The sequence below is a fragment of the Plenodomus lingam genome (assembly GCF_022343315.1).
Source record: "Plenodomus lingam strain CAN1 chromosome Unknown contig_12, whole genome shotgun sequence".
NCBI lineage: Eukaryota > Fungi > Ascomycota > Dothideomycetes > Pleosporales > Leptosphaeriaceae > Plenodomus > Plenodomus lingam.
In genome coordinates, this window is record NW_027093930.1 from 455,797 (window position 1) to 482,265 (window position 26,469).

Sequence of the window (26,469 nt, forward strand, 5' to 3'; positions counted from 1 at the left end):
TTGAACTCGGGGTTGTCATACAAATTCGCTATACTCTGCCTAGGTAAGTAGCGCCTGCAGTCGTCAGAACGGGAGCATAGAGGCATCAAATCCGATATGACAGACTGTGAAGGACACAACCCCACGGCTACTTCAACATCGATCAGCAGTAACAACCGCGGAGACGGTATGTACAATGCTTGCAACGCCGCTTGTTGTCTAACGCAAAGAGGCAGCTCCTAACGTACAGTGGCGAGATAAGACTGCACTACCGAGTGGAAAAGTGCTTAACCCGGGGCGATGAAGCTTGTTTACGTCATGGAAGCCCTTGCTCTGTTGGATGTCGAGAAAACACACAACGTCTCTCATTCTCGTGATCTATTGTGAGCGGAGGTGGGAAGAAGCACCATGTGTTAGATAACTAGCGCCACACTGACCAGGTAATCTCCACTCTCACTTCCACAAGGGAGCTCGAGCCATACCAACTGAGATCTCCACCCTCCTTGCCGCAGTTGGGGAGCGTTTGTCCTACAAGACTATAGCATCGAAGTGCCTCTGTAGCATGCAAGAGTTGGGCTTCGCGGATGAATCGAGCGAACATGTACTCAATGCATCATAGCTGGTCATGGCCTCACCCATAGTCTGACGATCACGTGACATATATCACTTCTTTCGAACCATGGGCTGTAACAGCATAAGACACAAAATAGGATTATATACGATGTGTATCAAAGCCTCCAGGCGTCATAGCGCACCAAAATGTAGACAACGCCAGCCAACGCCAGCAAATGCTCGATTACAACTCCAAGAAATGCAGATCTGTAGAACGCTCGCTAAATACCAGGATACGAATAAAAAAAATGAAAAATCTATGCGACGAGATGATGTAGTGGCAAGATCTCAGAAGAGCTTCGAGTGCTCAGAAACTGAACAAGCCAGACCTCCTTTTTCCAAGTGGGTAGACGATGAGCGCAGCCAGGAAAAGGCCAACGGTAATACCAATGGCGATTTGGACGACTGAGAAACCAACATCGAGGGCTATGCTGTTGATGGTGCTAGACCCGCCCACATCGACGGGACTAATCGTGGTTGCGTTGGTTCCAGTACTGTTCCGGACAATTTGATCTGCAGAGGTGAGACCTTGAACCAGCGAGCCTTGGACACTCAGGCCGGACGGGACCTGCACGAAGATAGCTGGCAACATAGCTGCGGCAGCCAGGCCGTACCCGATTTTGCGCGTATGTGGGACAAAGCTAAGCATGTTAGTGGTGGAACTCGTGTGGACCAAAAGTAGGGTATATCACTTACTCGCTGACTGAGCTAGCCCGCGATGTAGCCTGGCTGCTATTGTATGTAGGATCATACTCCGACCGTTCGATCTTGTGCGTGCGAATAGGACCATGAGACTTCCGCAGGTAGGTCTTACGTGCCTTCATCACACGAGGGCGGATCATATGCTCCCAGGTATCCAGACACCAATTCTCTACGTGTCGGCCGAAACGAGCGTGGGCATTGGCAGCGATACCAATCGCAAGGGCACCAAGTGTATTACTGACCTGCGCATTGCTCTTGAAGTACTTGGAGGAGTGGAAATTGACAACCCAGCCGATGAACGCGATGACCGTCATGGATGGGATCTGTTTGTACTTGGCCTGGTTGACGATCATGAGACAGATGGAAAATGCGGGTACGAAGAGATAGTAGAAGTTGGTAGACATCGGCTCGTCACATTTCGTCTTCGAGGTGGCATTGCTATCCATCATACCGTAGAGCACTGTGCCAATCGTGATACCGAACCCCAGGAAGAGCGAGTAGATGATCGCGTATACCATTCGAACAGATCCAGCTACGATATGCTTACTTTGGAGCTCCAGTGATGCGCAAAGTACCATGAAACCCGGAAGGATCAAGGCAATACTTGATTGCGCCATGGCACTGAAACAAAATACCTCTTTACCATCATGTCTGATCGATCCCAAGGCGCGTGCAGCAAAACTGGTAATGACCGAAGCGCCAATCTCGAACACATTACTAATGAGATCATTGCCTGGAGCGACAATGAGCTGCAGCCAGCCAATGATGCATCCAAGGAGGAAGCAAAATGGCAAGTCGATAAACCGAGCCTGGAACGCGAACGGACCGACCGTGGCCGAGGCAAGACCGTAACATAGAACCCGAAGCCAGCGTGAAAACTTGTTCTTGCGAGCCATAATAGCTTCTAGTCGTGGCGTGGCTTCTTCGACGTTGATTCTGTCGTGAACCACATCTTTGTATATTTCGTGAACGTCACGCAGCTTGCCAAGATCAACCCCCTGGCTTGTCCGGACAAGTTTGACTTCACTGGTATGGACAGAAGAGTCATCGAAGGCAATGATCATGCATCCCGGCATATAAAGGAATTGTGCCTCGATTTCCAGGACACGCGATGACATGTTGAGATATTCTTCAAGTCGATGTGTTGGCGCGCCGTACATCATGAGTGCTCTGCACAGCTTACGCAGATAGTTCTGCCTAGCTAAAGTGCCAGCCAGATGGATCTTGATCTTGATCGCGTTCTCGCGACGCTTCGCTCTCTTGAAAGGCAAGATTGACTCGTCGGACTTGGACCGTTTGCCCATACCTGGCCGAACCTTCTTGATCTGCTCATCGAATTCATGGCCAAGCTCCTTTTGTGCCGGGGTCGCAAAGCTGTGAGCTGAAGCGCCAACCAATTGCGATATAGATGTTGCGGAATGGCTATTATGGTGTCGACCGAACCATGGGCGTCCGCCACGTGGTGTCGAGTAGCCAGACGTAGGAGGCGAGGGATTGGGCGAGCTGGCGGCTGTAGATGCTCCACTGAAGGTACCACCACTGAGCGTTCGTACATGGCCTGGCTTGGCCGGTGGCTTGATGACATGGCTCATTGGTGCGTTCACAACGTTCTGGGCCTTCAGAAGAGTACCTAACACGCCGGTGCGATATTTCGAAGGACGGGAGACATGCTCGTCCTCAATGTCGATGGCGTCCGGGGTCACCTGACCAGATTGGAGAGGTACATCTGTATGGTATAACATATCATCGCTGTTGATCGACGGCGGTCCATGATCTGCACGCACGGTGTGCTGACGTAGAAGCATTGAAGCCCGTTTCAGGAATTGCGGATCTTCATCTTCGTCAGTGGTGTCTCCTACCGTATCATAAGCTTGGGCCATGTGCTGTAGCTCTGTAGGGGGTGACAATAACTCGTGCGAATTGCGGCGTGACACTGGGGCAGAGAAAGTGCCTACGGATTTCGACAGCCTTGCTGCGCGTCTTTGAGCTGCAAGGCCGGATCTTTCTTTCAATCCAGCTCCCGGTAACGGTTGTGCAGCATCTTCGTCGTCGTCAAAGGGATCTGCTGGCTCATCATTCAGGAGGAATTCGGGGGGGTTACGTGCAGCTTTCCGAATCGCTGGTCGAGGTCTCTGAACATCTTTTGGGGGTGCAACTGGCTCCTGAACATCCTCTGGGTACTCCGGGCCAAGGGCTAATCGTAAAGACTCCCGCATCTTCTGGAGGTCGTCATGTGATACATCCGAACGCTGAAGCGGCGTGTTGTGGCCAGCAGAACCAGTATCAAGGGGAGACACCGTCGAGGAAGGTCGTAAAGCTGGATCTTCTGCGATGAATCCGACGCGTTTTCGACCTGGAGGGGCAGACATATTGTCTTCCGTGTCGAACGGAGTCTGCTGAGATGGTCCGGAACTTTGCGTGGGATCCATATCGTAATGTACAGTGCGGAGGCTATGTATAGGTGGACCTCGCTCTTCAGCAAGCCGCAAGGTATGGCGTATGGCAATGACTAGTGGATTGTGACTATCTTCGCACGGTGGATAGATGGTATATCGCACGTGGAATCTCTTAGCCGCCCACTGAGATGTGTCGGGGCCCAAGGAGTTTATGACAGTGGAATTCAGTTGCTGCACCAATTGACAGATCTTCGATGCGATACGGTCTCGTCTTGGTGATGGGAAAGAAACGGGTCTAATTGGGTCCTAAGACGGATAAACGGCTTTGTGAGGGAACTATTGTGCCGCTTCTTGAGGAGACCATACGAGGACCACGGTAGAGAAGTCTGGAATTGAACAGAGGACAGTTATACAGTGATGAGAGGAAGCATCAATGCCCTTGCGTATAATTGATAAGGCAGCTATGCTAGCGTGAGTACTGCACGTATTTTCGGAGGGCAAGCAAGGCCAAAGTTGATCCCAACGCCGCGAAATCTGCCAAGAGCCCCAGTTTTACTTGTCGAGTTGCGTGGCCAGAAGGTTCGGTGTGGTTGTTCGTAAGCCCATTCAGAAGCGTTGTGGAGCGATTGATGCAGGGAACCTGGGAGATCGGGAACACCAGAGATGCACGACAAGGCCCCGAGAATGCAACCAAACTGGTGCAGGGACGCAGCTGCGGGAGTGGCTGCGGCGTTGTGTATTAAGTGACCGTAGAGGACCGATACCCATCCTCAACCATGCTGAAACCGCTCCAGATAAGGACGCCGTCGAATCGCCGGAAGCGAAAAGTCTTCTAGAGCTCCCTCTTTGATGGCCGCTTTTGAGCGAGACACACTATACACATATGATTGATCATAATCATAACACCCAAGAAAAGGCATAGTTTGAATGGGCTACACAGTGCAGAGAGCATGCACCGGACTGGGGAAGATTTGCATAGCCATTTTCTAACACACAGTAGTCGAGACGCCAGAAAAGTGGACGTGCTGTACCACAAGCTCGGTGTTATCCTCGTTGAGGAAGCCCAGATAAGTTTGCAGTGGGTATAAATGGGCCATCCAAGCATGGCGGTGCACAATCTCCAATGATTGATACCCAAGGGGTATCGTGGGATCGACTTGCGATGATAAGCAGCTGGTGGAGCAGTATCACCGTGAATGCGGCCCAGAACCGGACCGCCGCCGCGTAGCTATATGTGATTTGCTGGCTCGAGATGAGCAGCAGAAGAGCGTGAAAGCAAGTAGCAGTTGGCAGAGCGCGTGATGAACGAGTAGTGCCACTGCCTACGTAGATTCATTGTCGGTGTCGTTGAGGAAGGGTGGTGGCGATAGGAGGCTGAAAACCCTGGCCGTGCTAGAAAAGCTTGTTTCGCCAGGCGGCTCTGTTGCCCCCTGCACCTTCTCAACAGTTGCAACACGAGCTGATGCTGATGGCAGCCGCTGGTGTTTCCATGTCGCCATTCTGAACAGACTGAACGAACGAACGTTAGTGTTGGCTCTTGGGGGGAATGGGATCGGCACGACGTATTGTGTTGTATTTAGAAGCCGTTATACCGCAACACATCCGGCATAAATGCAAGGAGTCCCATGCAGTACCGCAAAGGCTACCGGTAACATACCTGCAAATGAGACCTGCTCTTTGCACGCCCCAGCACAACCACGGTGCATGACGGCACCCGCGTCCACCCTCCCTTCCAACGCGTGTTCGTCATTACTATGCTGAGAGTCGCCACAGGAGAAATTTCTTTGATGTTCGAGGTTGCCGGCTAGACAGAAAGCATCAATAACTGACACCACTGCGGGTCCTTGATGTTCAGGGTTTGGCTGCATGCGCATTGCCAAGGACGAGTCATGTGATTACTACGTCATGTGTGGACAGATATCTAGCTAGTACCAAAAAGGTCGAGTCACGTGCAGACCAGCCCATGCCATCGGTCATACGATCTCCCGCTGCCCGGAAGCGCATGTGGGGCACCTGAGACCTCCAAGTCCTTCCCCGCATCGCTCTCCGCGGGAAACGGTCGTTGGACGGGGATGTGCCTGGAGAAAGTATCCCCTCAGAGGGGTAGACCCCACAGCTAAATGTTGATGATGAAAGCAAACTTATAGTAGATCGAGAGCCGCCTCCAGCGACTCTGCCCTTCCCCGACGATCGGCCTACTGTACAGAGAAGCTCAGTTACTTACGACAGGTACCTAACCATCATGCCAAAGATCAATCACGTATGTACTTGGACAACATTTGCGATGGTTTGTGACGTCTAAGTAAGACAGGTTGTTATTGTTGGAGCCGGCCCATCTGGTCTTCTCCTGGGCACCTTGCTCGCTCGGAACCTAGGGATCAAGGTTACCATACTCGATGCGGATACCAAGATCAACGACAATCCTCGAGCAGCCCATTATGCTCCATCTGCTGTCTTCGACTTTCATCGAGCAGGAATCATTGACGATGTACGCAAGGTCGGGTTCTCGCCTACAGGCGTGTGTTGGAGACTGGCGGACACGACCTTCTTAGCCGGTATGGGACGGGAACCAGATAATTCGAAATATTCCATGGTCGTACTTCCACTCGATCGGCTAGGCCCAATTATTGTTAAACACTTTGAAAGCTACCCCAATACCGAGATCTTGTGGGGTCACAAGCTTGTGGGTATAGAACAAGACGCGAATGGAGCAACAGCTGTGGTCGAGACCAGTGATGGACAGAAGAAAAAGATCACAGGGGACTATCTGGTGGGAGCTGACGGTGCTTCAAGTGGTGTCCGCACCGCGCTTTTTGGCAAAGAATATCCAGGAGAAACACTGAGACAGCAAATAGTGGCAACAAATGTATGTACAGTACCAACTGCAGGTGCGTGTCCTTGCGCTAAAATTCCAGGTCTACTTACCTTTTGATGAACGGTTCGGGTATTGGGACTCAAATTTCATTGTTCATCCGACCGACTGGTACATGGCTGCAAAGATCACCAAGGATGGCTTATGGCGAGTAACATATGGCGACTCTGAGGACCTCTCTCGCGAAGAACTCATCAGGCGTCAACCACTACGTTATGAGCAGATTTTACCGGGACATCCTAAGCCAGACGAGTATAAACTTGTCAGTATGAGCCCCTACAAGCTGCAACAACGATGCGCTCCCAGCTTCAGGGTTGGCAAGATACTCCTAGTTGCTGACGCTGCTCATCTCTGCAATCCATTGTAAGTTATTCCCGTCGGATTTTCGTCATACAATCCAGAGTAAGCGCACAACCTGTACTAACAAGCCTCTAGCGGCGGCATGGGCCTCACAGGTGGATTCGCCGATGTCGGTTCCCTGTACGACTGCTTCATGGGCATACATCAGGACGAGCTGGATGAGGACATCCTCGACAAATATAGTGAAGAACGAATCAGAATCTGGAAAGAAATGATCGACCCGATGTCAAGGGCAAATTTCCATCGTCTCTGGGACGACGAACGCAAACAAGAACGCGAGGAATTCTTCAAGATGTGCGAAAAGGCGAATAATGACCCTGTATGGGGAAAGTCTGTCGCCGAGGCAATCCATCAAGTTCGACACGATTTTACACAATACTTCAAAAGTAAGCAAACGCCCATGGCCAAGGAGGAAGGCGGCTTGGGGACATCGCACGCAACTCCTGCGACCAACAGCGCAGCGGCATAAAATTTGGTCACACGCACTTTCGTGTAAGTGCAGACCAATTTCCTGTAATTATAATGCTATTGTCAATAGATTTCGCGATTCAGTGGTTTAGCTTCAGCATCTCCCTCGCTGTGACTGTGAATTTTCTTGGGTGGATACTCGACTTGGAAGCCATCTTCACCTGCTCACGTTTGATCACCCGCTTTCATCGTGTAAATGACACACCTGCTGCCTGCATTTTTAAGCTTCACTGTGAATATTGAAAGCTTTGTGCGCAGTAGCTTTTGCGTCTTCAAGCCGTAGACTTCTGCTTCGGCTTCCTCCAAACAATTGCTACACAAACACAAACAGCTTCCCACACCTTCAATTTTCGCCACATCTGATACAACACACAAGTACTGAGCAAAAAATCGAAGATGGAAATTACTGATTATATCCCACATGACTGGAATTCTTTTCTCGCTGGATTTCTTCTGGCCCGATCGGATGTGACGATCCTTCGTCACTTTCTCGGCTTCCCCATTGTCGGCGCCCCAGCCCTTCTCAATGAGGCCGCCGTTGTCTGTATAGACACTGAGTGGTGGCAGAAGGAGCCGAATCCTACGACAGAGATTGGTGTCGCAGAGCTCATCACAGAAGATCTCACACTCATTCCTCATGCTGAGAATATACTCACCGGCATGCATGTCGCGCACGCTCGAATCAAATCCACTGCGCATCTCCTGAATAGCTTTGTCGGGGCTGGCGATCCTGAAAAGTTTCACTTTGGTACTACTCGGTTCGTCTCGATGACGGAAGCACAATCGATCGTCGAGAATACGTTTGCGCGCCCGCGTCAGTCATCCGATGATGCACAGCTGCAGCCAATCATCTTGATCGGGCACGCTGTGGACAACGAATTCGAGGTTCTTGAGCGTACTTTTGGCGTCGACCTACGCAGCTTCGGTACGATTATCAAGGTAATCGACACACAAGAAATGGCTCGCAATGCCGGTATCAAAGGCCCCAACGGGCCAAACATTGGTCTTCGCGACTTGCTTGCCTATTTCAACGTAAAGGTTCCGAACCTACATACGGCTGGCAACGACGCCGCAGGTACAATGATCGCTGCAGTGCTACTTGGTTTGCAGTCAATCATGTATCCACTGAAGGACGGTCCGCCTTCAGCTAATCTATTCGGTCGCGAGATCCAGGACGTTGTCGACGACGTGATGACTCTCGCCAAGTCGCGACCTGCACCGACCTGGGGCCAGCCTTTGTTCTGTACACGCTGTGATCGCGATAATCATTCGAGACACAGCTGCTACGCGAAAGTGGCGTGTATCATCTGTCAACATTCCAGGGTTGTTCGCCTCTACAACGCAGCGCGGACCCATACGACTGATCGTTGCTTGTACCAATACCTTGATTTGCCTCCCGCAGAGTGTTAGTCTGGTCTGCTTATGCGCCTTACACTAACGATTCAGTGAGTTTTTGGTTTTTGAATTCATATCACAATCAGATACTGAACTTCATCACAAGGCTATCATCGCCCACGAGCGGGCTGCTTTCCAGACATGGATTGGGCCACGAAATGGAAGTATGTTGATATAGGATAGAGTAATGTAATGAAATTGGAAGGGAAGTTTTTCTATTATATCTATAGAGTCAATCATCGTGATGTTTTGACGCATATTTCAAGATGCTGCTTGGCATTGCTTACTTGAACAGAAGATATCTGCCCAGTCTACATGAGTCCACACCGGGCCCTCGGACAATGATTCGTGATGGGTGATCCAAACACTTGTCCGTAGCAGGTACATGTAAGCTTAAAGAAGATGTTTACATGTGCTTACAGTCTCGAAAGAAAGTCTCATGGCACCTGTCAGTCATGTAAAATCGTATTTCTATAGAAAAGGAAATGTTGTTTCCTTCTATTTCACTAGACCGATCACGATACTGATACTTATATTACGCCTCACATCCCGTGCTCACCCTCAAAGCGTGTTTCCAGCCTCCTTGTGCGAATGAAACGCGCAATGCAACACCATCCGATACAGCCTTGGCAGTCGCATCAACCCCAACTTTGTCGCAACCTCATCTTCCTTACAATTTCCTACAACGCGTCTATTCCCTCATTGCAATAATGACAGCCTCACAGCGTATAATCATCATCATCTCATCATCCGTCTTCCTTCTCCTCTTCATCGCCATATCTCTCGCCACAACCATCGAAGTCCGCGCGCCCGTCCAAAAACTCATACAAGCCACCCTTGCACAAGCAGCGCGCGTCAGAGAACCAAAGGGCTTTGGCAGCGCAAAAGCACGGCTGAACGATACGGAGTTTGATCGTGGCGATGTCTGGCACGGGACCAGCATCGTTTCTGGGATTCCGCCTGCGGCAACGAGCTCGAGCACGATGACGGAGATGCAGGAGGGCATGATTGGGTTTACGCAAGCTCCGGGGGTCACGCTGAGTGCGATTTGGAGTGCAGAAGGTGTTTTGGGACCACCGCTGGCAACAGCCTCGCCATCTGCTATTCCAGTACCGCGTCCTCTGCCCGCCCCCGTCATGCCCGTTGTAGCCCTTACTTATTCTGGTAACGGAGGTCCGAAGCATTGTCGTGGCGAGCTTATACAGAAGACGGTTTTTCCGCCGCCGCTTGAGCAGTGGAAGAGTGGGACGTGTGTTAATCTCCCTGGTGAAGCACGGTGTGGTGTGTTCTTCTCTGGCAAAGGCGACAATTGTGAAGCGCAGCTGTTTAATATGGAGAACTGTTATAATACGACGAGAACGTATGTAAACACGGTTGTTTTTATGCCGGAAGAAAGAGCTGTGGGCGCGCTTTGGCGTAGCATGTATGTGAGGTGTGGTGTTGAGGTTCCAGAGGCCAAGATGTTGGATCCGAGTATATTGGGTGACGCACTGAAGAAGCCTGGGAGCAACAATGCAGGTGGTTGAAAGAAAAACCTGATTGAGTGGAAGGGTACACTCAGTTTACGAAGCAGTTGGGAGAGGTATCATGGTGATGCGTGAGGCTACAAAGGCGGCGTCACCTTCACCTTCACCACGTACCCGACAGACAAACGACGCCATAACAAGCGGCATATGTATCCTGCCTCTCACTCCCTTCATCTACAGCTCCTCTTATCATGGCAACATCGAGCAGCAAGAAGATGAACAACCTCCGCAAATTGTTGTCGTCGAAACCAGACAAGACCGTTTTACGGACATACCTTAATAACGACAGCGCCAACCTCCTCGATGATGCAGTTGTCGTCAACGTACACCGTGCCTGGACAATCCATGCACCCTACAGCCTCACAGATCTCGGCATCACCACCTACAGCCGCAAGAACGGTAGCCACAGCTCCGCAACCTCGCCCGGTCCTCAAGCCGAGAACATCCTCAACAGAATCTGGTCGCTGCATCTCCGGATTCGCAGCCATGCCCATCTACCCACCACCAATGGCCATGCCCAAGCCTTCCACTTCGGTACCACGGTTTACGTGACGAAAGAGGAGGCCCTCGACCTACTCCACCAAATCTGGCATCAGCCCTCGGGTGAAGCAGACGGCCTGAGGCCCATCATCTACATGTATTTCGGCAACAACGACGGCCTGGGCAAGATGAGGAAAGCGCAATTCGACTTTGATCCGTCGAGCTTGCCGACTACGATTGCGACGCTGGATGCCCAGATCATCCCGGCACAAGCACACATCACGCGGCACAGTGATGCTGCGCTGGAATATCTGATGCTACAATTCAAAATCAAGACGTTTCATGTGGAGAATGCGGGAAACGCTGCCATGTATGCCACGGTTGTTGCTATCCTTGCCTCCCTGCGCCAGGAGCTGTATGCGTCGGCGCAGAATCCGCGAGCGCAAGTCGGGCAGAAAGGGATGTCGAGCTCCAAGTCGGCGTCGAGGGTGATGCAGGGGTTGATGGAGGGCCCGACGCCGCCGCCGCCGTTTGGCGTGACGAGGTATTGCTGGCGATGTGGAAGCGGGATGCATGAGTATGTCGAGTGTTCGGCGTATGATTTGGCTTGTGGAAAGTGTGAGAAATCGGTGCTGGCTTGGAGGCGAGAGAATGCGGGATCGCATGTTGATGGGCTGTGTATATATCGGTGATGTACTATCACGATTCGAGATGTAGTCTCATGGATCTTACCTACACATCCTCCTCCTCTTGCTTGATCCTGACAACGACTTTCCCCTTCGCCCGTCCCGTCTTCAGCCTCTCAAAAGCCTTCGGCACATCCTCCCACTCAAACAACGTATCCGTCACACCCTTCACTTTGCCTTCTGCCATCCACCCCGCAAGAACCTCCATATGCTGCTGATTCGGACTCGCAAACAGCATCTGGAAGCTATTCCGGCCACCCCCAAGCACCCTCGGCAGCACCATACTACTCGTAATCTGCCTCATGCCCCCCAGACTAAGATCCGCACCGACCTGGACAAATTTCTCCCCAGGAATAAGGAACTTGTCAGACGCTTTATACAAGCCCGGCGGCGTACCGACATTGTCCACCACGAGTTTGAACACGGCACCCTTGGCACACAGCGCGTTTACCACATCCACACTCGTGTAATCCAGGACTTCATCTGCACCCAGACCCCTCACAAACTCCATGTTCCCCGTCGAACAAGTCGCCGTAACATGACAACCCAAAGCCTTTGCAATCTGCACCCCCACGGCCCCCGTACCCCCACTACCCCCATTGATAAACACCTTGTCCCCCGCCCCGGCATCGACATTAGGAACAATTGCCTGATACTCTGTCAACCCAGCAATCCCCATCCCAGCCACACTCTGCATATTCACGCCTGCAGGTACCTTGGCAAGCATATGTCGCGGCACAGCAACATACTGAGCCAGACTGCCCGCTGCAAAGGACCCGACTTTTGCACCGAAGACGGCGTCGCCGGGGGCGAGGTCGGTTACGGATGCGCCGATGGCTACGACGGTGCCGCTGAAGTCTGCGCAGGGGATGAGGTTGGTGCCGAGGAGGCGGAGGGGGAGGGGGCCTTCTGGGACTTTGTAGTCTACGGGGTTGAGGGCGGCGAAGTGAGTTTTTATGAGGACGGAGGTGGGCGGGATGGTGGGAGTGGGGTGGGAGGGGTTGAGGTGGAGGTTTGCTGAGAGGGAGGGGGTGGTGGAGTTGTATTGCCAGGCTTGCATTGTTTTGGGGGGTGTCATGGTGGTTCGGGAAGGTCTTGGGAGGAGGTTGATTTCGGCGGATTGAGATTTCAAAGCTATTGGACGTGTCTTTGGGTGGCCTCTGGTGTTGATTTGAATACACGGCAGAGAGTTTCGATGTTTGTTCGTTGAGATATCTCCCTTGCGGTACTTAGAGGAGGTTGATCGCGGCCAAAGTGAAGTAAGTGCCTTGCGTCATGACGACGACGAGTCGGGTCTGTTCCTAGTTCCAACTAGGTACCTACGGACGACAACCTTGTTCACTTTAACAGTCACAATGATTGATACATCAAGATTAGCGTTATCATAACTTATAGGAAAGTATTGCGTTACAGGCGTGAGAGATTGGATATTGTGACTTCAAGAGGGTATGAGGCGCAACGAGGTGCGTTGGGAGAGGAGGTAATAGTCTGGCCCCACATAACGTGACATGCTACGCAGGGAAGTAGAAAGTCCATCGAGACTACAAACATCGGAAGCGCGAGGTGTGACTGGAGACATTTGATGGTTTGTATCTCACACTCAATCAGCTCGTCTATGCCTATTTTCCAAACTTGCGCTCCACCATGGCTTTCACCCCCATTCACTCTATTCCCTCCCCACAGGCTCGAGTCCCTCCATCCCATCCTCAATACTTGATAAACATCTGCTCAAACCCCCTAACATCCCACGTCCCCGTCTCCGTATCAAGCGTCAAATTCGTCGGCACCGTTTCGCCGCGCTGCAGCGCTCCGCTCTCCACCTTGCCACCCGCTACACTTCTGTCCAAATGATTGGCGCCAGCCTTGACCGTGAAATTGGCCAGGCTGATTTCATACGGGTTGCGCGTTGCCACGGAGGGCGAACCTGCATCGTTGCATCAGTAAGAGAAAAAACGAAGGCCCAATTGACTAGATATCAGGGGCGGCCGCTTACCGTAGAACTCTGCTCTCAGCTCCTCTGGCTTGACGAACAATTCATAATATCCCCTGTAATACCCCTCTGTCCACTGTAGCTCTGGGTTATCTCTCACCAACGCTGCACTTCTGTCACTGCTATTCGATATTGACCGCCCATTTCCATAGCCCGTGGAGGAGACGGCTGTGCCGGCGAATTCGACGCCGATGGCGCCTGCGCCCGTGACGGGGTCGTAGGGTTTGTCGTCGAGCCAGACGAGGTCGGAGACCCAGTTTGCGTGGGAGTCGCCGGCAAGGAAAGCGGTGTTGGGAATGGAGTTTGCGTAGAGATGGTGAAGAGTGCGGTTGCGGTTTGCGGTGTAGCCCTGTTTTTGGTGGTCAGTGGGGGAGTCGGTGGTCGGGTGAGCGATTAGGGGATGGAGAAGGAGGAGAGGGGAGGTAGTGCACGAGATGGACATACATCCCATTGATCTGCATTCAACTCTTCGCTGTAGACGGCGCTGTTGTTCATGTGCGAGAAGATGATTTGGTTGCCGACTACCCGCCAGATAGCACCACGGTCGTGCGACTCGGAGAGCTGGTTGTAAAACCAATTTTCTTGACGGCTGCCCATTAATGAACGACCAGTGTCGTCTTTGAGCTTCTCAATGTATTGGTCGTTCCAGTCAAGGGTAGTGATTGAGCGATCGTAGTTGCGAGTATCAAGCATGATGAGGTCGAAGAGTTTACCCATTTTGAAGGAGCGCCAGATGCGGAGATTGTCATCGAGATCGACTTGTCGGATGCTGTAGTTGGTGAGTAAATGTGAATAACATCTTGGTCATGTGGAACATACGGCATCCACTCAAAGTATGCCCTGACGGCGTTCATTTTTCTTGTATCGACGCTGATACCTCCGGCCTTCTTGAAAGAAGCCTCGGTATTGTTCATGTTGCTAAACCCATCTCGATAACCGTTGTTTGCAATCTCTATATAGAAGTCAGCGATGTTGAAGAAGAGCCCAGCGGGTATGCGGTATCCTACCGTGGTCGTCCCAGGTAGTGATCCATGCAAAGTTTTGATGCGCAAGGCGAAGATCGAGATCAGAGCGGTCTGCATCAACGTCAGAACTAGAACCCCCCCCCCTCTGTGCACTGAATACTAACATTGTCCAATTCTAGTGCGGTAGTCTATAATCTTGTCAACAACATTCTCAAACAAGCAAAGAAAAACCTTGGTATGGAAAGGTAGTCGTACCATACAGACTAAAAATCTCTTTCGTCGGATTTGTAGCCCTTTCATTGACTCCCGGCTTTCCTTTGCCAGATTCATAGATGTAGTCTCCAAGATGCACCTTAAATTCTCAGCTATTGGCGTCCACAGAGAGATGTACATTCTCCACTTACAAAGAAATCCACTTCGTCTTTACGGGCAGCATTACCGTAAGCATTGAAATAACCACTGGGATAATTACTGCATGAGAAGACAGCAAGACCAATATTCGACACATCATCATCATAGTCGGGGCTAGTCTTTGTGCGGCCGAGGGGACTGGTATTGTTTGAACCGCAGACCTTGAACTGGTAGAAGTAGGTTTGGAAAGGGTGCAGGTTCTTTGCTTCGACCTAATTCATTTTGAGTCCCTCTGTTTCCGTTTGTAAGTTTGACAATCTAGGGGGACTTACCTTGACGGTGAAGTCAATATCCGAGGTCGTATACACAGTCCCTTTGTCAACCACGTGCCTCAACTTCTCATCCTTTCCAACGTGGTACTCGACGCAAATCGGGTTAGCAGAAGCCTTGATGTACTGTTCAGTCTCGTGGCTGTAATACGGTACATATCCCGAGACCGTCACATTTGATTGATCACTCTCTGTGGATGGTGCAATGCGTGTCCAGAGGATGACCGAGTCTGGATGGGGATCACCAGACGCAACAGCATGGGTGAAGTTCAATTGCGCTGGGTTCCAGGGCGCCGCACGCTTGGTTAGTGTTCGTTTTGATACTTTTGAAACATCGATTGCGAGACTTTTATGGCGGCGGGATGGAGAGTGATAGTTGAGATTACCGTCAAAGGAAGTGCAGACAACAATGGGGGCCAGAAAAACCGCGCCGAATAGAATGAGATACATCTCGACTTGCTAAATGAGCTGATCTGTATGCCTACATAAGCATTGAAAACTGAAGCTTAGGCGGCTTATATATTTCTAAATGCTCACATCCCGCGGCCATTTTGATCTTGTACTATCTTTGATTACCATGTTCGGACGGCCATGGCCGTTCATCGTCTTCTGATAGATCTTCAATAATCATAGTACCCAATCGTATCGCAGCTATAGTAAGTGTGCACAGAAGTCCCATGCTGATCTCCATCGAGCATCATTTCGTGGAGCGCATGTGTTGCAAAGACGCGATGGTATTGGCCGCGGGGTATTGTAACTGACCGAACGCTCAACCCAGTCCGCGGATTCACAAAACGGCTGAGGCCCGCTCTCCTACCCATTACGGCAAAGTGTGGGATTTTGACATCACTATTCGACGAAGCCAAGATAGGCATTTCACGAGTAATGATATACACGACGGTGACATGCAACGATGTACCTGCTTATAATAATGAATGGCCATCTCACTTACTGCACGGGTCTTTGAAGTTTTCTATGGAGAAACGACCAAATGACCGTAGTGAATCCTGCTCGGACCGACGTCTTGTGCTACCTCTAAATGAGCGTCTCGTGCACTTATAGTCTCCTCCGGTCTGACACATGGTTCCGCAGTGTAATAAATACTTCAGCCATCTTCGCTAACCCCAAACATCTTCCTCCAAAGCAAGAAACTCTGGTACGTCCTACTAACATACCTCTCCTTGCCCCACTCATTTTTCCCTTTCATTTGCGCCGCCTGAGCTACACATAAGGCCCTCTTCGTTCCCTGCACGACTATCTGTTCTTCGTCCATGTACGGATACACATTTTCTGCGCTACCCGGAATCCTGCGATCGGCAGTAGCTGTCAAGATACCAATGATCGTCTTGATGCCAATCAGCTCCTCAATGTTGTCCCCCAGGCGAGGAAGGAGCTTGTTGAGTAGTGCAAAAATGGTGCGGAAGAAGCGCTGGAAAGTGCCCCAGATTATGCCCGCGGGTGCGTAGTTGAGGACATCGCCGTAGATATCGCCGGAACCAGTTTGCTGAGGAGATGGAGACGTAAGGCGAAGGCGAAGGGTCTCGATTTCGTTGTCAAGATTAGGAACGATTGGGTTCGACGAGTCCTCATCGGTATCACGGATGCCTTCGACAAGATAGCGGAGGACGGCGTCGCTAAGGACTTCATTAGGATAGATTGTGCGGGAGAGAAGATCGGGGAGCCAGCCAAGGAGGTCTTCAACCCAATTTGCGGGACTTTGACGGACGAAGCGAAAAGTCATGCGGCCAACGTCGTAGTGTGTGCCGGGGAACCATTGCTGATGCACCACTGCTGTTTCTTTCTGATCCTCTTCGCTAGGGTATACGAGGCAAGGTTGGAATATCCATAGTCTATCGTGAAGTGCAGGCGCGTGGTACACATGCTGAACCACTGAACTCACGTTGTGGTCGAAGAACTCAAACGGACTCCAATCGAACCCAATACCAGCATTCAGACGTGGTATACCCAGCGCACCGACCGTGTCGATGAGTCCCATGAATCGAATCGGACGTTTGGCAGGCCACACTCTTCCTGGATTTGCTTTCCAGCGCTGGCATTCGTCTGACTTTGGCGCGTCGACCGGCAGGTTAGAGCGATATGTTCTGAACACCTCGTAACAAAGAGTCTGAAACTCATCCTCCGTATACTCGGGGAGGCGTTTGATGATGCCACAATTATTGATCATACCAGCAACACAACGTACGGTGAACGCTCCACGACTGAATCCAAAGAGCCATATCTCGTGATCAGAGGTGTACCTCTCCGCGATGAATCTGTACACGCTGATACACTCGTCTCCAATTGCAGAGGCAGTCGCGCCGTCCCAAATGTACTCGAGAAATGTGCGGTTCAGGCCTACACCTTCTTGATAGCCGGCTACAACATCGGGTTGAGTGTCCCATTCGGTACCGTTCGAGTGCCTTGTAGTTGTGCTGGTGGCTTTTTGAGGCTTGATGGGATGTACTGTTGCGGGCTTGCGATTTGAATCGTCGATGTACTGCACTTCACCAACCATATTCGCGAGTTGTCTAATGTTGCTAGGAGGTGCATCCGCGACGGCTGTTTCGCGGCCGACCCATGTTCCATCGCAGAAGACGACCAGCCGCTTTGATGGACGTGGCGTTGTTGCAGACGGCATGGCGAGATTGTCACTGCAGGATATCTTATGGCGATGAACAAGTGTATCGAGAGTGAAGGACAAGCCAGTAGGCAACACAGAAAAGATGTTCTGTAGACACAGCCAGGAGGCAGATAATCCAATGTCCAAATTGGAACGCCTTCTTCTTGGTCTTGGGGCCAGAATGATATTCACCAGTCAGCTGCTTTGCCTTCTCTTGGTGGCGTCCAGGTGAGCGCGTGGCAATGGCCCCTGACCTTGCAGACCAGATGGTCCGACAGAACGGTTCGATACACCAACTATCCAAATACTGATACAAAAGCGGATTGTGATACTTTGTAGTCACATGAAGACGATGTCCTTCAGAGGCGCCACGAGCGCGTAAATGCGGTGTGACGTCATGGTGTGGTTGGCTAGCGTGGTAAACACATTGCTGCCAAGGTCTCGAAGTGGTCGTGCAGGTCAAGGCGTTGTAGTTCACAGGCCTCCAAAGAATTGTCTGTCATGGGGGAATAAGGAGGAAAGTAAGAGCTGACGATCCTCAGTCTGCTGATAGTTCAAAGTCCAAGGATCTCATCCATGGTCTCCCACATTTGTCGCTGCCTCCCGATCCTTTTTACATCTTCGTCTTGTACCTTCTCTTCCTCTCCAAGCTTGTTCTCATTCGCCTTTTGTAATTCCTCTGCTTCCCTGCTGAAATCATCGAGTACGCCTCGAACTCTCTCGGCCACTTGCTTGACGCCCTCGATCTCTTTCTTCTTGCGCTCCACTTGCGCCTCCATCTTTTCAATCAAGGTCTCGCGCGCCTGATGCGGTCGATATTCATTGATGAGCGCATGCATGTTCGTGACCAATGTCAACATGTCTTCCAGCGTGTTCGTCTTCATCTGCGAAGTCGGATCACTAGCCATGATGCCAAGAAGTTTGAGATAGGCGAGAAGCAAGCTACGCAAACAACTGTAGAGTTTCTGCTGATGCGTAAACGTGGCGAAGGCGCCTGCTGCAGCCGTGTCGTTGGGAAGCGGCTTGTACTTCCAGCCCTCGGGGAAGATGCCCTCCATTCTCAGCATGTCGCTTATGTGCTCCATATTCTTGTCGAACACATCCGTGCCCTTTGCCCTTGTTTTTTCGTTGAATACATGGAATTCCTCGTCGTCCGCGGGTGGTGCTGGTGGGATGAGATATCGCAGCTCTGTGGGGAGGGCGAGGATCTGTTCAGCAGAGAGTCTGGAAGTAGTGGCTGACGGATTGTTTGGTGCGATCTCGTCGCCAGTCACCGACTGATTTTCGATCTCCTTTAGACGCGCAATGTTGTCAGAAGAGAAGTACTTGAAGAAGGGTGGAGGATCGGGGAAGAAGCTGAGGGCAGGTGGATCAGCATCTTCTTCCTCATGGAATTGCGCAGGATCGGCCATGAAGATTGCGGTCTCTATACGGCAAAGCGAGAAGTAGACTGAGCATATAGCGTGGCTGGTGTGCCAACACTTTACCTATGTTCGTTGCCGTGGAGTATAACGCAACTGTGTACTGTGGAGGACTTTCCATCCAAGGGCAGGGCTGGACCCTACCTAGCAGCCCGTTCAGTTCTTGGCACGCCAAAAGCGACCTAGCGGGCGGGAGCTTACCTAAGGCTGATAACAGTCTCGCACGTGACTGCCCCACTAGCCCCGCATGCGATGGCAATGCAACACCACAGATGGAGGACGACTCTTGCGGCGTATAGTCGACATGACGTGTTGGAGTAGAGTAGAATACGTAGGTGCCTTGGAAACGGAGACAGAGTTGTCTTACCATCCTCTGATTTATGAGATGACATCATCACCCCAGGGCAAGAAACCCCAATCGCCCAATGCCGGCAAATCGCCGACGATATCGGTGTCGCCAAAACTGTTGATTATGACGGCATAGCACATTACAAATCTAGACGGACTAATGCCGAGGGGTAATCAAAGGAGCTAAGTCGATGAGACTACATTATAATCATCTGGAAGAGTAGCCAAAGTCATACTCTACTTGCACCGACAAGTGCGCCGTCGATTTTATCCCGACAAACTCACTCGAAATCTATCACGCATCCGTCCAAGTTGTTCAAGCTACTCAGCCAGAATGTCTACACAAAAAGCAGTCGTCCACAAGTCAGAGGGCGTAGCTGAGTTGCGGACTGATGTGCCCCTTCCCAAGCTCCCGGGGGATGATTGGATTCTCGTCAAAACCAAAGCCGTGGCTTTAAACCCGACTGACTGGAAAAACATCGACAAAGCCACAGCGCCAGGCGCCATCGCTGGTTGTGACTATGCAGGTGTTGTCGAGGAAGTAGGTAAAGGTGTTACCAAGTTGAAAGTCGGTGACCGGGTCGCGGGTTTCGCTCGAGGAGGTACGTGTCGTCCCCTTGGCTGTGATTGTATTTTTTGTTTTTTTTACTAACAGTGAGCAGGCGACCCGGCTGACCACTCCAACGGCACATTCGCCGAGCACATCAAGGCCAAATCTGGTATTCAACTCAGGATTCCCGACAACATCTCTTTCGAATCTGCTGCGACCCTTGGCGTAGGCATCTCCACTGTGGGGCAAGGCTTGTATCAAGAACTCGCCTTGCCATTCCCTCCAGAAAAGGTCAAAGAACCAACACCCATTCTCATCTATGGGGCCTCAACTGCAACTGGTACCCTGGCTGTGCAGTATGCCAAACTCACAGGCTGCGAAGTCTTTGCCACAGCATCACCGCACAATTTTGACCTTGTGCGTAAGCTCGGGGCTGACCATGTGTTCGACTACAAGGACCCAGAGTGTGGCGACAAGATTCGGAAAGCGACCAACGACAAGCTCAAGCTTGTGTTCGATTGCATCGCAGAGGGTAGCTCGCCCGATATCATTGCCAAGGCCATTAGCTCATCGGGCGGCCATGTGTCGACTCTCCTGCCTGTGAAGAGCTTCGGGAGGGAGGACGTGAAGCACAGTTTTACTTTTGCATACACTTCCCTGGGTGAGAAATACAATGACCGATTCCCGGCGAGCCAAGAGGACTACGAGTTTGGCAAGAAATTCTGGGCTCAAGCGGAAGATCTCATCAATAGCGGTAAGATCAAGACACATCCCACCGAGGTTCGCAAGGGGCTGGAGGGCGTGCCACAAGGATTGCATGATTTGAAGAATGGGAAAGTGTCGGGTGTCAAGCTCGTGTACACGGTCGAGTGAAAGTTTGTTGAGATTCATGAGAATGGTCAGAGAATAGTAGAATGCATGACATTGCTTGAAATGGGTTTGGACGTCGTTGTGAAGGTTTGAGAGGGTCTTGCTGTGACAGCGTCAGAGGTCACTGACGACCTGCAAAAGATCTTCAAGATAATTTAGATGATCGGTGAACGAACAAAGTAGTCTGTTGGGTATGCATGTAGGTACTTGGCTGATACATATATCGACGGCCTATGGCAGCGGTCTCCCAGCACAGACCAGGCTCCCTCTCCACCCCACACAATCAGAAAAATCAGAAAGCCAGTCCACTGAAACCTCCTTGACACGCCCTCTGCCTCCTCTGCGCCCACAACAAGGCAACTCTACACGTCTTATAAGCCACCCCGCGCTCATGGCTTCCGTCAAACGGCAGCAGCACGCGATGCCATCTCAGTCTAACAGCAAGTGCACACGCATGGCGCCCGTAAGCGACGCCCTTTGGCCAGCATCTGATGGAAGATCAGCGTCTCGGAACCTCACACATCCATCGCACTAACAGGCTGGAGGCTCTTCCAGCGCGCCAAATGCCCGCGCATCTCCATCGAATGGACGGGCCCCTCTCTTCCCGAACCCAAGTGATGCAGTCGGAAAAGCCTAGTCCAGTCGCCCTTGTGGGAAAAGTGGCGCGGCGACCATGGGATCCGAGCTGGTCAAGGACAGTCTACTCCTACAACCGATGATCTTTTCGCGCGCGCGCTCTGGGAGTGGTTGCGACGACGCATCTGTCCAAACTTTCATCTCCATCCTTTTTCTTGATTTCTTGATTTCTTGATTCGTTTGGGGCAAGTTGATGGTGGCCTACGACTACTGTGCCAGGCTATCGAATTAGTGCGCCGTTGTTGCACCGCGCGCAAAGTTGCCAAAATGATGATAAACGCCTGTCTTGACCTGGCGTTGGTCTGCCATCCTGTACTCGCATTCCTCACCATTCAACGATCGAAGATGCACGCTCAGCAGTCGAAATGGCAGTACTTTGTATTTTCCTTCTTCTTGATCCTCGCGGTGCGGTATGCGAGTAGTACGGCAATCGAGACGCCCGTGGTCGATGGATTGCTGTGTCAGTCACAAGATTCGCCGAATCCAATTGCCTCGATCTATCCGAATAACGCCACTGGGACGTTGAACGGGACGATTGCTGTTCTTCCGATTCCCCTGGCACTGGCACGTCAGCTTATACCATCCCAATACAAGATTATGGAACATGCCTACCGAGATTTGCTGCCCCATTTTCCAAAGGACATGTATCCGGCCTTCATGCAGGCCGTGCATGATCACGATGTGCAAGCTTTCGGCTTCAACATCCCAGATTTTTCTGTAAGTTAGAAATGAAGAATGGAGAGTAACGGGGACACGGGCTTACACAAGCATCAGCGCGCCGGTCTTGAATTTCCCTTTCTGGACCTCCTCGGCGACAACAGCACATCGTTCAAATGGATTCCGTCCCTCCTCATGACGGCGACAAACCTCATCGCAATCAAAGGCGCCACCGACTATGGCAGCACTGTCTACCCCGCCACTTTCAAGCCAGAGTGTGACGCCTACGCTTCCACTGGGACAGCAGGGACTACTACTTTTTCCGCCAAAAGTCTCGTGCTGGGCAATGCCTCGTTGGCCATCAAATTCGCAACCACGACAAAGGAAGTCTACCCACTGAGCTATTTCCAAAACGTGACCAACCAGCCCATGTTTGGCAATGGCAAGACGTGCGATAATATGATTCGGCTGTTCAACACAAGTGTCACCACGGCGCCGAATCGCATTGACCAGGTGATGGGGTCGGTGACGACGAATGTCGGTCCTTTGAAGGGGGAGAGAACGTGGAAGGGTGTGTATGGGCTGAGGTTGGATACGGCGTTTATTGAGAACAACTATCTACCTTGCGAGAGCCTGAGGGGGTATGGTACGGGGTAGATGAGATGGGGAAAGAGAGCGGGAATGAGTATTTTGAAAGGTGGAGAGTAGGGAGAAGAGAGGATGGATGCTGCATACATTACATGATACCCATAGATCCACATGACCACTGTATTTATTCTGCATCTACAGCGTCCGTTTGACCACATGCATGGTAGCATAAATCAAATCACATCATTCAGAATCGAGATGGACTATTTACCATCTCTCATCGCTTCCTCCCTCCCTCCCTCCCACCCCAAGAAACCGCACCGTCACCTCCACGCCCCCTTGCAGAATTCCTCCACTACTCGCTACATCTCCCGCCACATCATGCATGTGGTTCTGGCTATCAGCACACTATATGCCACAGTATCTTATCCCCGCCCGTATCGCGCGTGAAAGTTGCTTAGCAATCCAAGTAGCGCAGCTGAAACCGCTCACAAAGGCGTATTTGCGTAGCAGCTAGTGGCAGCCATGTACGAGTTTACGCTTGTACAAATATGCGAGGCAATCATGGTGCAGATAGGGATGTGATTACAGTGGTGTTGGGGAGAGTTATCATTATCTGAATGGGGCTAAGGGGTGGTGGTTTGGAGCACAAAGATATGCGGAAGGTAGGGTACTATCCATGCTGATGCACAGTAAGCATGCGATGAGCTTCCTGTGCAAAGGTACTATGGCAGTCGATGTTAATTCATTGGGCCTGAATGCAATCTGCTATTACTGCGATGACGGTTGTGTGTTGGGGCTTCTGGAGAATCACGACATATTCAGTCCATGCACTGTACGGGTAACCCGCGCTGACAAATCAAGATCAACAAGTCTGTTTGGCTCACAGTGACGTTGACGTGTTGCCGTAATAGGCAAAGCTCGGGGTTAACTTGATGTGCCCCACGACCGAGTGGTCAGAGTGGTTTTGGGTAAGAGAAGTGCCGACGTCATGTCATTCAAGGAAAGAAGAAAGTGGCAGAGGAGACGGGGGTGGGTATAAAAGTTTTCCCAATTGCATCTCCACCTCCACCACTTTGTCTTTTTCAGAATTATCTTTTCTCGGGCCTTTACATTCTTAGTCGTTCTGGTCTTGACTTGGGTTGCGGTATAGACGGCACACGACGAGCATAGAGTTAGACATAGAAGAGATGGGCGAGGATACTACGCACTCACATCATGCCGTGGAGAAGGATATCCCAGAGGATAAGCATTTGAAGCAGGTTCCCAAGCAGGATGAGTTGAGGAACAAGGCTGCGCCTAATGTATGCATGTTCTCTGGGCAATTTGCATGTTGCTTTGCTAGTAACTAACCGTTCAAAGGCTCCCTACTTCACACCTGAGCAATCCCCCCCTGCTGGCACCGCGTTGGGCATGCTGGATGGCAGCAGCAAGATTCCCAAACTCTTCCAGCCACTCAAGCTGCGCGGTCTCCAACTGCAGAACCGTCTCGCGCTTTCGCCTCTGTGCCAGTACTCTGCCCAGGATGGCCATCTGACGGACTGGCACCTCACCCACTTGGGCGGAATCATCCAACGTGGCCCTGGATTGGCCCTCGTCGAAGCTACATCCGTCCAAGAGAATGGCCGCATCACCCCAGAAGACTCTGGGCTATGGAAAGACTCGCAAATGGCGCCTCTGAAGCGCATCGTCGACTTTGCCCACTCCCAAGGCCAGAAAATCGGCATCCAGCTCGGCCACGCAGGCCGCAAAGCCAGCACCGTCGCCCCCTGGCTCAGCAAAGGCGACATCGCCACCCCCGATCTAAACGGCTGGCCAGATGACGTCCACGGCCCCTCGGCCCTCGCGTTCAATGACCACCACTGCACACCCAAAGCCATGACACTGTCCGACATTGAGGCCTTGAAATCCGACTTCCGCGCCGCCATCCAGCGCGCCCTGAAAATCGGTTTCGACACGATTGAAATCCACAATGCCCACGGCTACCTCTTACACTCGTTCCTCTCCCCAGCCTCAAACACGCGCACAGACGCCTATGGCGGCTCGTTTGAAAACCGCACCCGACTCACGCTCGAAATCGTAGACATTGCCCGCCAAACCATTCCCAACGACATGCCCCTCCTCCTACGCATCAGCGCAACCGACTGGCTCGAAGAAGCCGGGATCGAGGGCTGGACAGTCGAGCAAACGGTACGTCTAGCCGAGATCCTCGCCTCAAAGGGCGTCGACCTCCTCGACGTCTCCTCTGGCGGCCTTCACGAAAAACAGCACATTCACGCCGGCCCGGGCTACCAGGAGCCGTTTGCAAAGGCGGTCAAGGACAAGGTCGGCGACAAGATGCTCGTTGGCACCGTGGGCAATATTACCAGCGGTAAGCAGGCGAATGCCTACCTCGAGCGGGATGATTTGGACCTCGCTTTCATCGGCCGCATGTTTCAAAAGAACCCGGGGTTCGTGTGGCAGTGTGCGGATGAGTTGGGGGTTGAGGGTCGCTGGGCGAATCAGATTCGGTGGGGATTTGGAGGGAGGGGGAAGAAATAGGTGAGAGCGAGTTTGGTGGTATTTCTGCGGTACATATATATATATATATACACGACCGAGTAAGCGAGTAAGCGAGTAATCTTTATTCCAAATTACTCCCCCGAGCTTGCAAATACCGTTCCACAGTCTCAGTACTCAAGGCGTTGATTTGAGCGTCCGAGACTCGCAATGTTTGTGGCTTTTGCGATTCTTTTCTATTTTCTATTTCTTCCTCCTTTTTAGGCCCCGCCCTGGCAAACCCAAGTCTAGAATAGACATTACACACGGAACGCGCGAGGCTGGAGGCGGCGCTGCTCGCTGCTGTGGCTGTCGCAGTAGCTAGTGTTGTTTTTGCCGTGGTTTTTGTTGTTGCAGCGGCGCTGGTATCGCGGTTTAATTCCTCGTGTTCGTGATTATGCTCATGCAGCGATTTCTCGTTTGGGGTAGTATCGGTAGTGATGTGTGATTTGAGTTGTTTTACAATCTTCAGCGCCGTCTTGGTGCCGGGCGGGAGTTGGTGTTTTACGCTGTGGCCGTAGTCGAAGCCCATGACGAGTTGGGAGCCTGGGATGGGTTGTTTGGGGATAAAGGAGTAGGAGATGGAGTAGCGGTCCGAGGTGTGGGCGGGGTGGTGGAAGTAAGGGCATGTTGGGGGGGAGGTGGGGGGTAGGCCGTGGTAGTCGCGGATGCGGATGTGGAGGTGGGCGGTTAGGAGGTCGCTTTCGATGAGGGTGGGATGGGTGCTGTTGACTGGGACTTGGGTGTGGGTGGAGGGGTTGTAGGAGGGGCCTGCTGTTACTGTGGGTGGGGAGGTTGGGGGTTAGGTAGGGAAGGGGTGGCAGATGGATGGCGGGAGAGGTACCTTCCAAGAGGTATTTGTCTCGTGCTGTGGGGATTATGGTTTTGGGCATGTTGGGAGGAGAGGTTTAGTGGCTTGGGGGCACAAGTGATGAAGAGTTTGGTTACTTGAGATGGGGCTGACGCAGAGGAATGACGGATTGAAAGCTAATATGAAAAGTAGAGGAAAAGGAGCGAAATAGTTTCCATGAGCCCCATTGTCTTTCTGTGCTCAGGTACCTATATCGTGATCAAGCTTGCTGTGAAGCCGGTGTTGGTAGTGTGGTCCTAGTCAGTGGTGGTCAATGACG

The 26,469-nt window shown here is 51.7% G+C and overlaps 14 protein-coding genes across 14 annotated transcripts; 7 read left to right on the forward strand and 7 right to left on the reverse strand.

The window, feature by feature from the left end:
* Positions 1-898: 898 nt before the first annotated feature.
* IAQ61_001377 (uncharacterized protein) lies at positions 899-3,722 on the reverse strand (the record flags this gene model as incomplete). The annotated part of the gene is made up of 2 exons (XM_066095076.1): positions 899-1,232; positions 1,288-3,722. 2 exons carry the CDS (start codon positions 3,720-3,722, stop codon positions 899-901), a joined length of 2,769 nt encoding a protein of 922 aa, XP_065954924.1.
* A 1,289-nt stretch (positions 3,723-5,011) lies between these two features.
* IAQ61_001378 (uncharacterized protein) lies at positions 5,012-5,563 on the reverse strand (the record flags this gene model as incomplete). The annotated part of the gene is made up of 3 exons (XM_066095077.1): positions 5,012-5,198; positions 5,347-5,364; positions 5,520-5,563. The coding sequence occupies 3 exons, from the start codon at positions 5,561-5,563 to the stop codon at positions 5,012-5,014; spliced, it is 249 nt and encodes an 82-aa protein (XP_065954925.1).
* Positions 5,564-5,931: 368 nt separating this feature from the next.
* Positions 5,932-7,390, forward strand: IAQ61_001379 (uncharacterized protein; the record flags this gene model as incomplete). Its single annotated transcript, XM_003839635.1, has 4 exons — positions 5,932-5,949; positions 6,001-6,555; positions 6,605-6,924; positions 6,997-7,390. The coding sequence occupies 4 exons, from the start codon at positions 5,932-5,934 to the stop codon at positions 7,388-7,390; spliced, it is 1,287 nt and encodes a 428-aa protein (XP_003839683.1).
* A 395-nt stretch (positions 7,391-7,785) lies between these two features.
* IAQ61_001380 (uncharacterized protein) lies at positions 7,786-8,799 on the forward strand (the record flags this gene model as incomplete). The annotated part of the gene is made up of 1 exon (XM_003839637.2): positions 7,786-8,799. One exon carries the CDS (start codon positions 7,786-7,788, stop codon positions 8,797-8,799), a length of 1,014 nt encoding a protein of 337 aa, XP_003839685.2.
* Positions 8,800-9,494: 695 nt separating this feature from the next.
* On the forward strand, positions 9,495-10,310 carry IAQ61_001381 (uncharacterized protein; the record flags this gene model as incomplete). The annotated part of the gene is made up of 1 exon (XM_003839638.2): positions 9,495-10,310. The coding sequence occupies one exon, from the start codon at positions 9,495-9,497 to the stop codon at positions 10,308-10,310; it is 816 nt and encodes a 271-aa protein (XP_003839686.2).
* A 215-nt stretch (positions 10,311-10,525) lies between these two features.
* On the forward strand, positions 10,526-11,482 carry IAQ61_001382 (uncharacterized protein; the record flags this gene model as incomplete). The annotated part of the gene is made up of 1 exon (XM_003839639.2): positions 10,526-11,482. One exon carries the CDS (start codon positions 10,526-10,528, stop codon positions 11,480-11,482), a length of 957 nt encoding a protein of 318 aa, XP_003839687.2.
* A 40-nt stretch (positions 11,483-11,522) lies between these two features.
* IAQ61_001383 (uncharacterized protein) lies at positions 11,523-12,554 on the reverse strand (the record flags this gene model as incomplete). The annotated part of the gene is made up of 1 exon (XM_066095078.1): positions 11,523-12,554. The coding sequence occupies one exon, from the start codon at positions 12,552-12,554 to the stop codon at positions 11,523-11,525; it is 1,032 nt and encodes a 343-aa protein (XP_065954926.1).
* Positions 12,555-13,182: 628 nt separating this feature from the next.
* Positions 13,183-15,561, reverse strand: IAQ61_001384 (uncharacterized protein; the record flags this gene model as incomplete). Its single annotated transcript, XM_003839640.2, has 9 exons — positions 13,183-13,400; positions 13,470-13,815; positions 13,911-14,235; positions 14,286-14,418; positions 14,474-14,542; positions 14,596-14,619; positions 14,687-14,783; positions 14,836-15,054; positions 15,115-15,561. 9 exons carry the CDS (start codon positions 15,559-15,561, stop codon positions 13,183-13,185), a joined length of 1,878 nt encoding a protein of 625 aa, XP_003839688.2.
* Positions 15,562-16,216: 655 nt separating this feature from the next.
* IAQ61_001385 (uncharacterized protein) lies at positions 16,217-17,749 on the reverse strand (the record flags this gene model as incomplete). The annotated part of the gene is made up of 1 exon (XM_066095079.1): positions 16,217-17,749. The coding sequence occupies one exon, from the start codon at positions 17,747-17,749 to the stop codon at positions 16,217-16,219; it is 1,533 nt and encodes a 510-aa protein (XP_065954927.1).
* Positions 17,750-18,285: 536 nt separating this feature from the next.
* On the reverse strand, positions 18,286-19,143 carry IAQ61_001386 (uncharacterized protein; the record flags this gene model as incomplete). Its single annotated transcript, XM_066095080.1, has 1 exon — positions 18,286-19,143. The coding sequence occupies one exon, from the start codon at positions 19,141-19,143 to the stop codon at positions 18,286-18,288; it is 858 nt and encodes a 285-aa protein (XP_065954928.1).
* A 691-nt stretch (positions 19,144-19,834) lies between these two features.
* Positions 19,835-20,923, forward strand: IAQ61_001387 (uncharacterized protein; the record flags this gene model as incomplete). Its single annotated transcript, XM_003839641.1, has 2 exons — positions 19,835-20,102; positions 20,163-20,923. 2 exons carry the CDS (start codon positions 19,835-19,837, stop codon positions 20,921-20,923), a joined length of 1,029 nt encoding a protein of 342 aa, XP_003839689.1.
* Positions 20,924-21,823: 900 nt separating this feature from the next.
* IAQ61_001388 (uncharacterized protein) lies at positions 21,824-22,870 on the forward strand (the record flags this gene model as incomplete). The annotated part of the gene is made up of 2 exons (XM_003839643.1): positions 21,824-22,273; positions 22,331-22,870. 2 exons carry the CDS (start codon positions 21,824-21,826, stop codon positions 22,868-22,870), a joined length of 990 nt encoding a protein of 329 aa, XP_003839691.1.
* Positions 22,871-23,991: 1,121 nt separating this feature from the next.
* Positions 23,992-25,342, forward strand: IAQ61_001389 (uncharacterized protein; the record flags this gene model as incomplete). Its single annotated transcript, XM_003839644.1, has 2 exons — positions 23,992-24,105; positions 24,164-25,342. The coding sequence occupies 2 exons, from the start codon at positions 23,992-23,994 to the stop codon at positions 25,340-25,342; spliced, it is 1,293 nt and encodes a 430-aa protein (XP_003839692.1).
* Positions 25,343-25,424: 82 nt separating this feature from the next.
* On the reverse strand, positions 25,425-26,232 carry IAQ61_001390 (uncharacterized protein; the record flags this gene model as incomplete). The annotated part of the gene is made up of 2 exons (XM_066095081.1): positions 25,425-26,119; positions 26,184-26,232. 2 exons carry the CDS (start codon positions 26,230-26,232, stop codon positions 25,425-25,427), a joined length of 744 nt encoding a protein of 247 aa, XP_065954929.1.
* Positions 26,233-26,469: the final 237 nt, after the last annotated feature.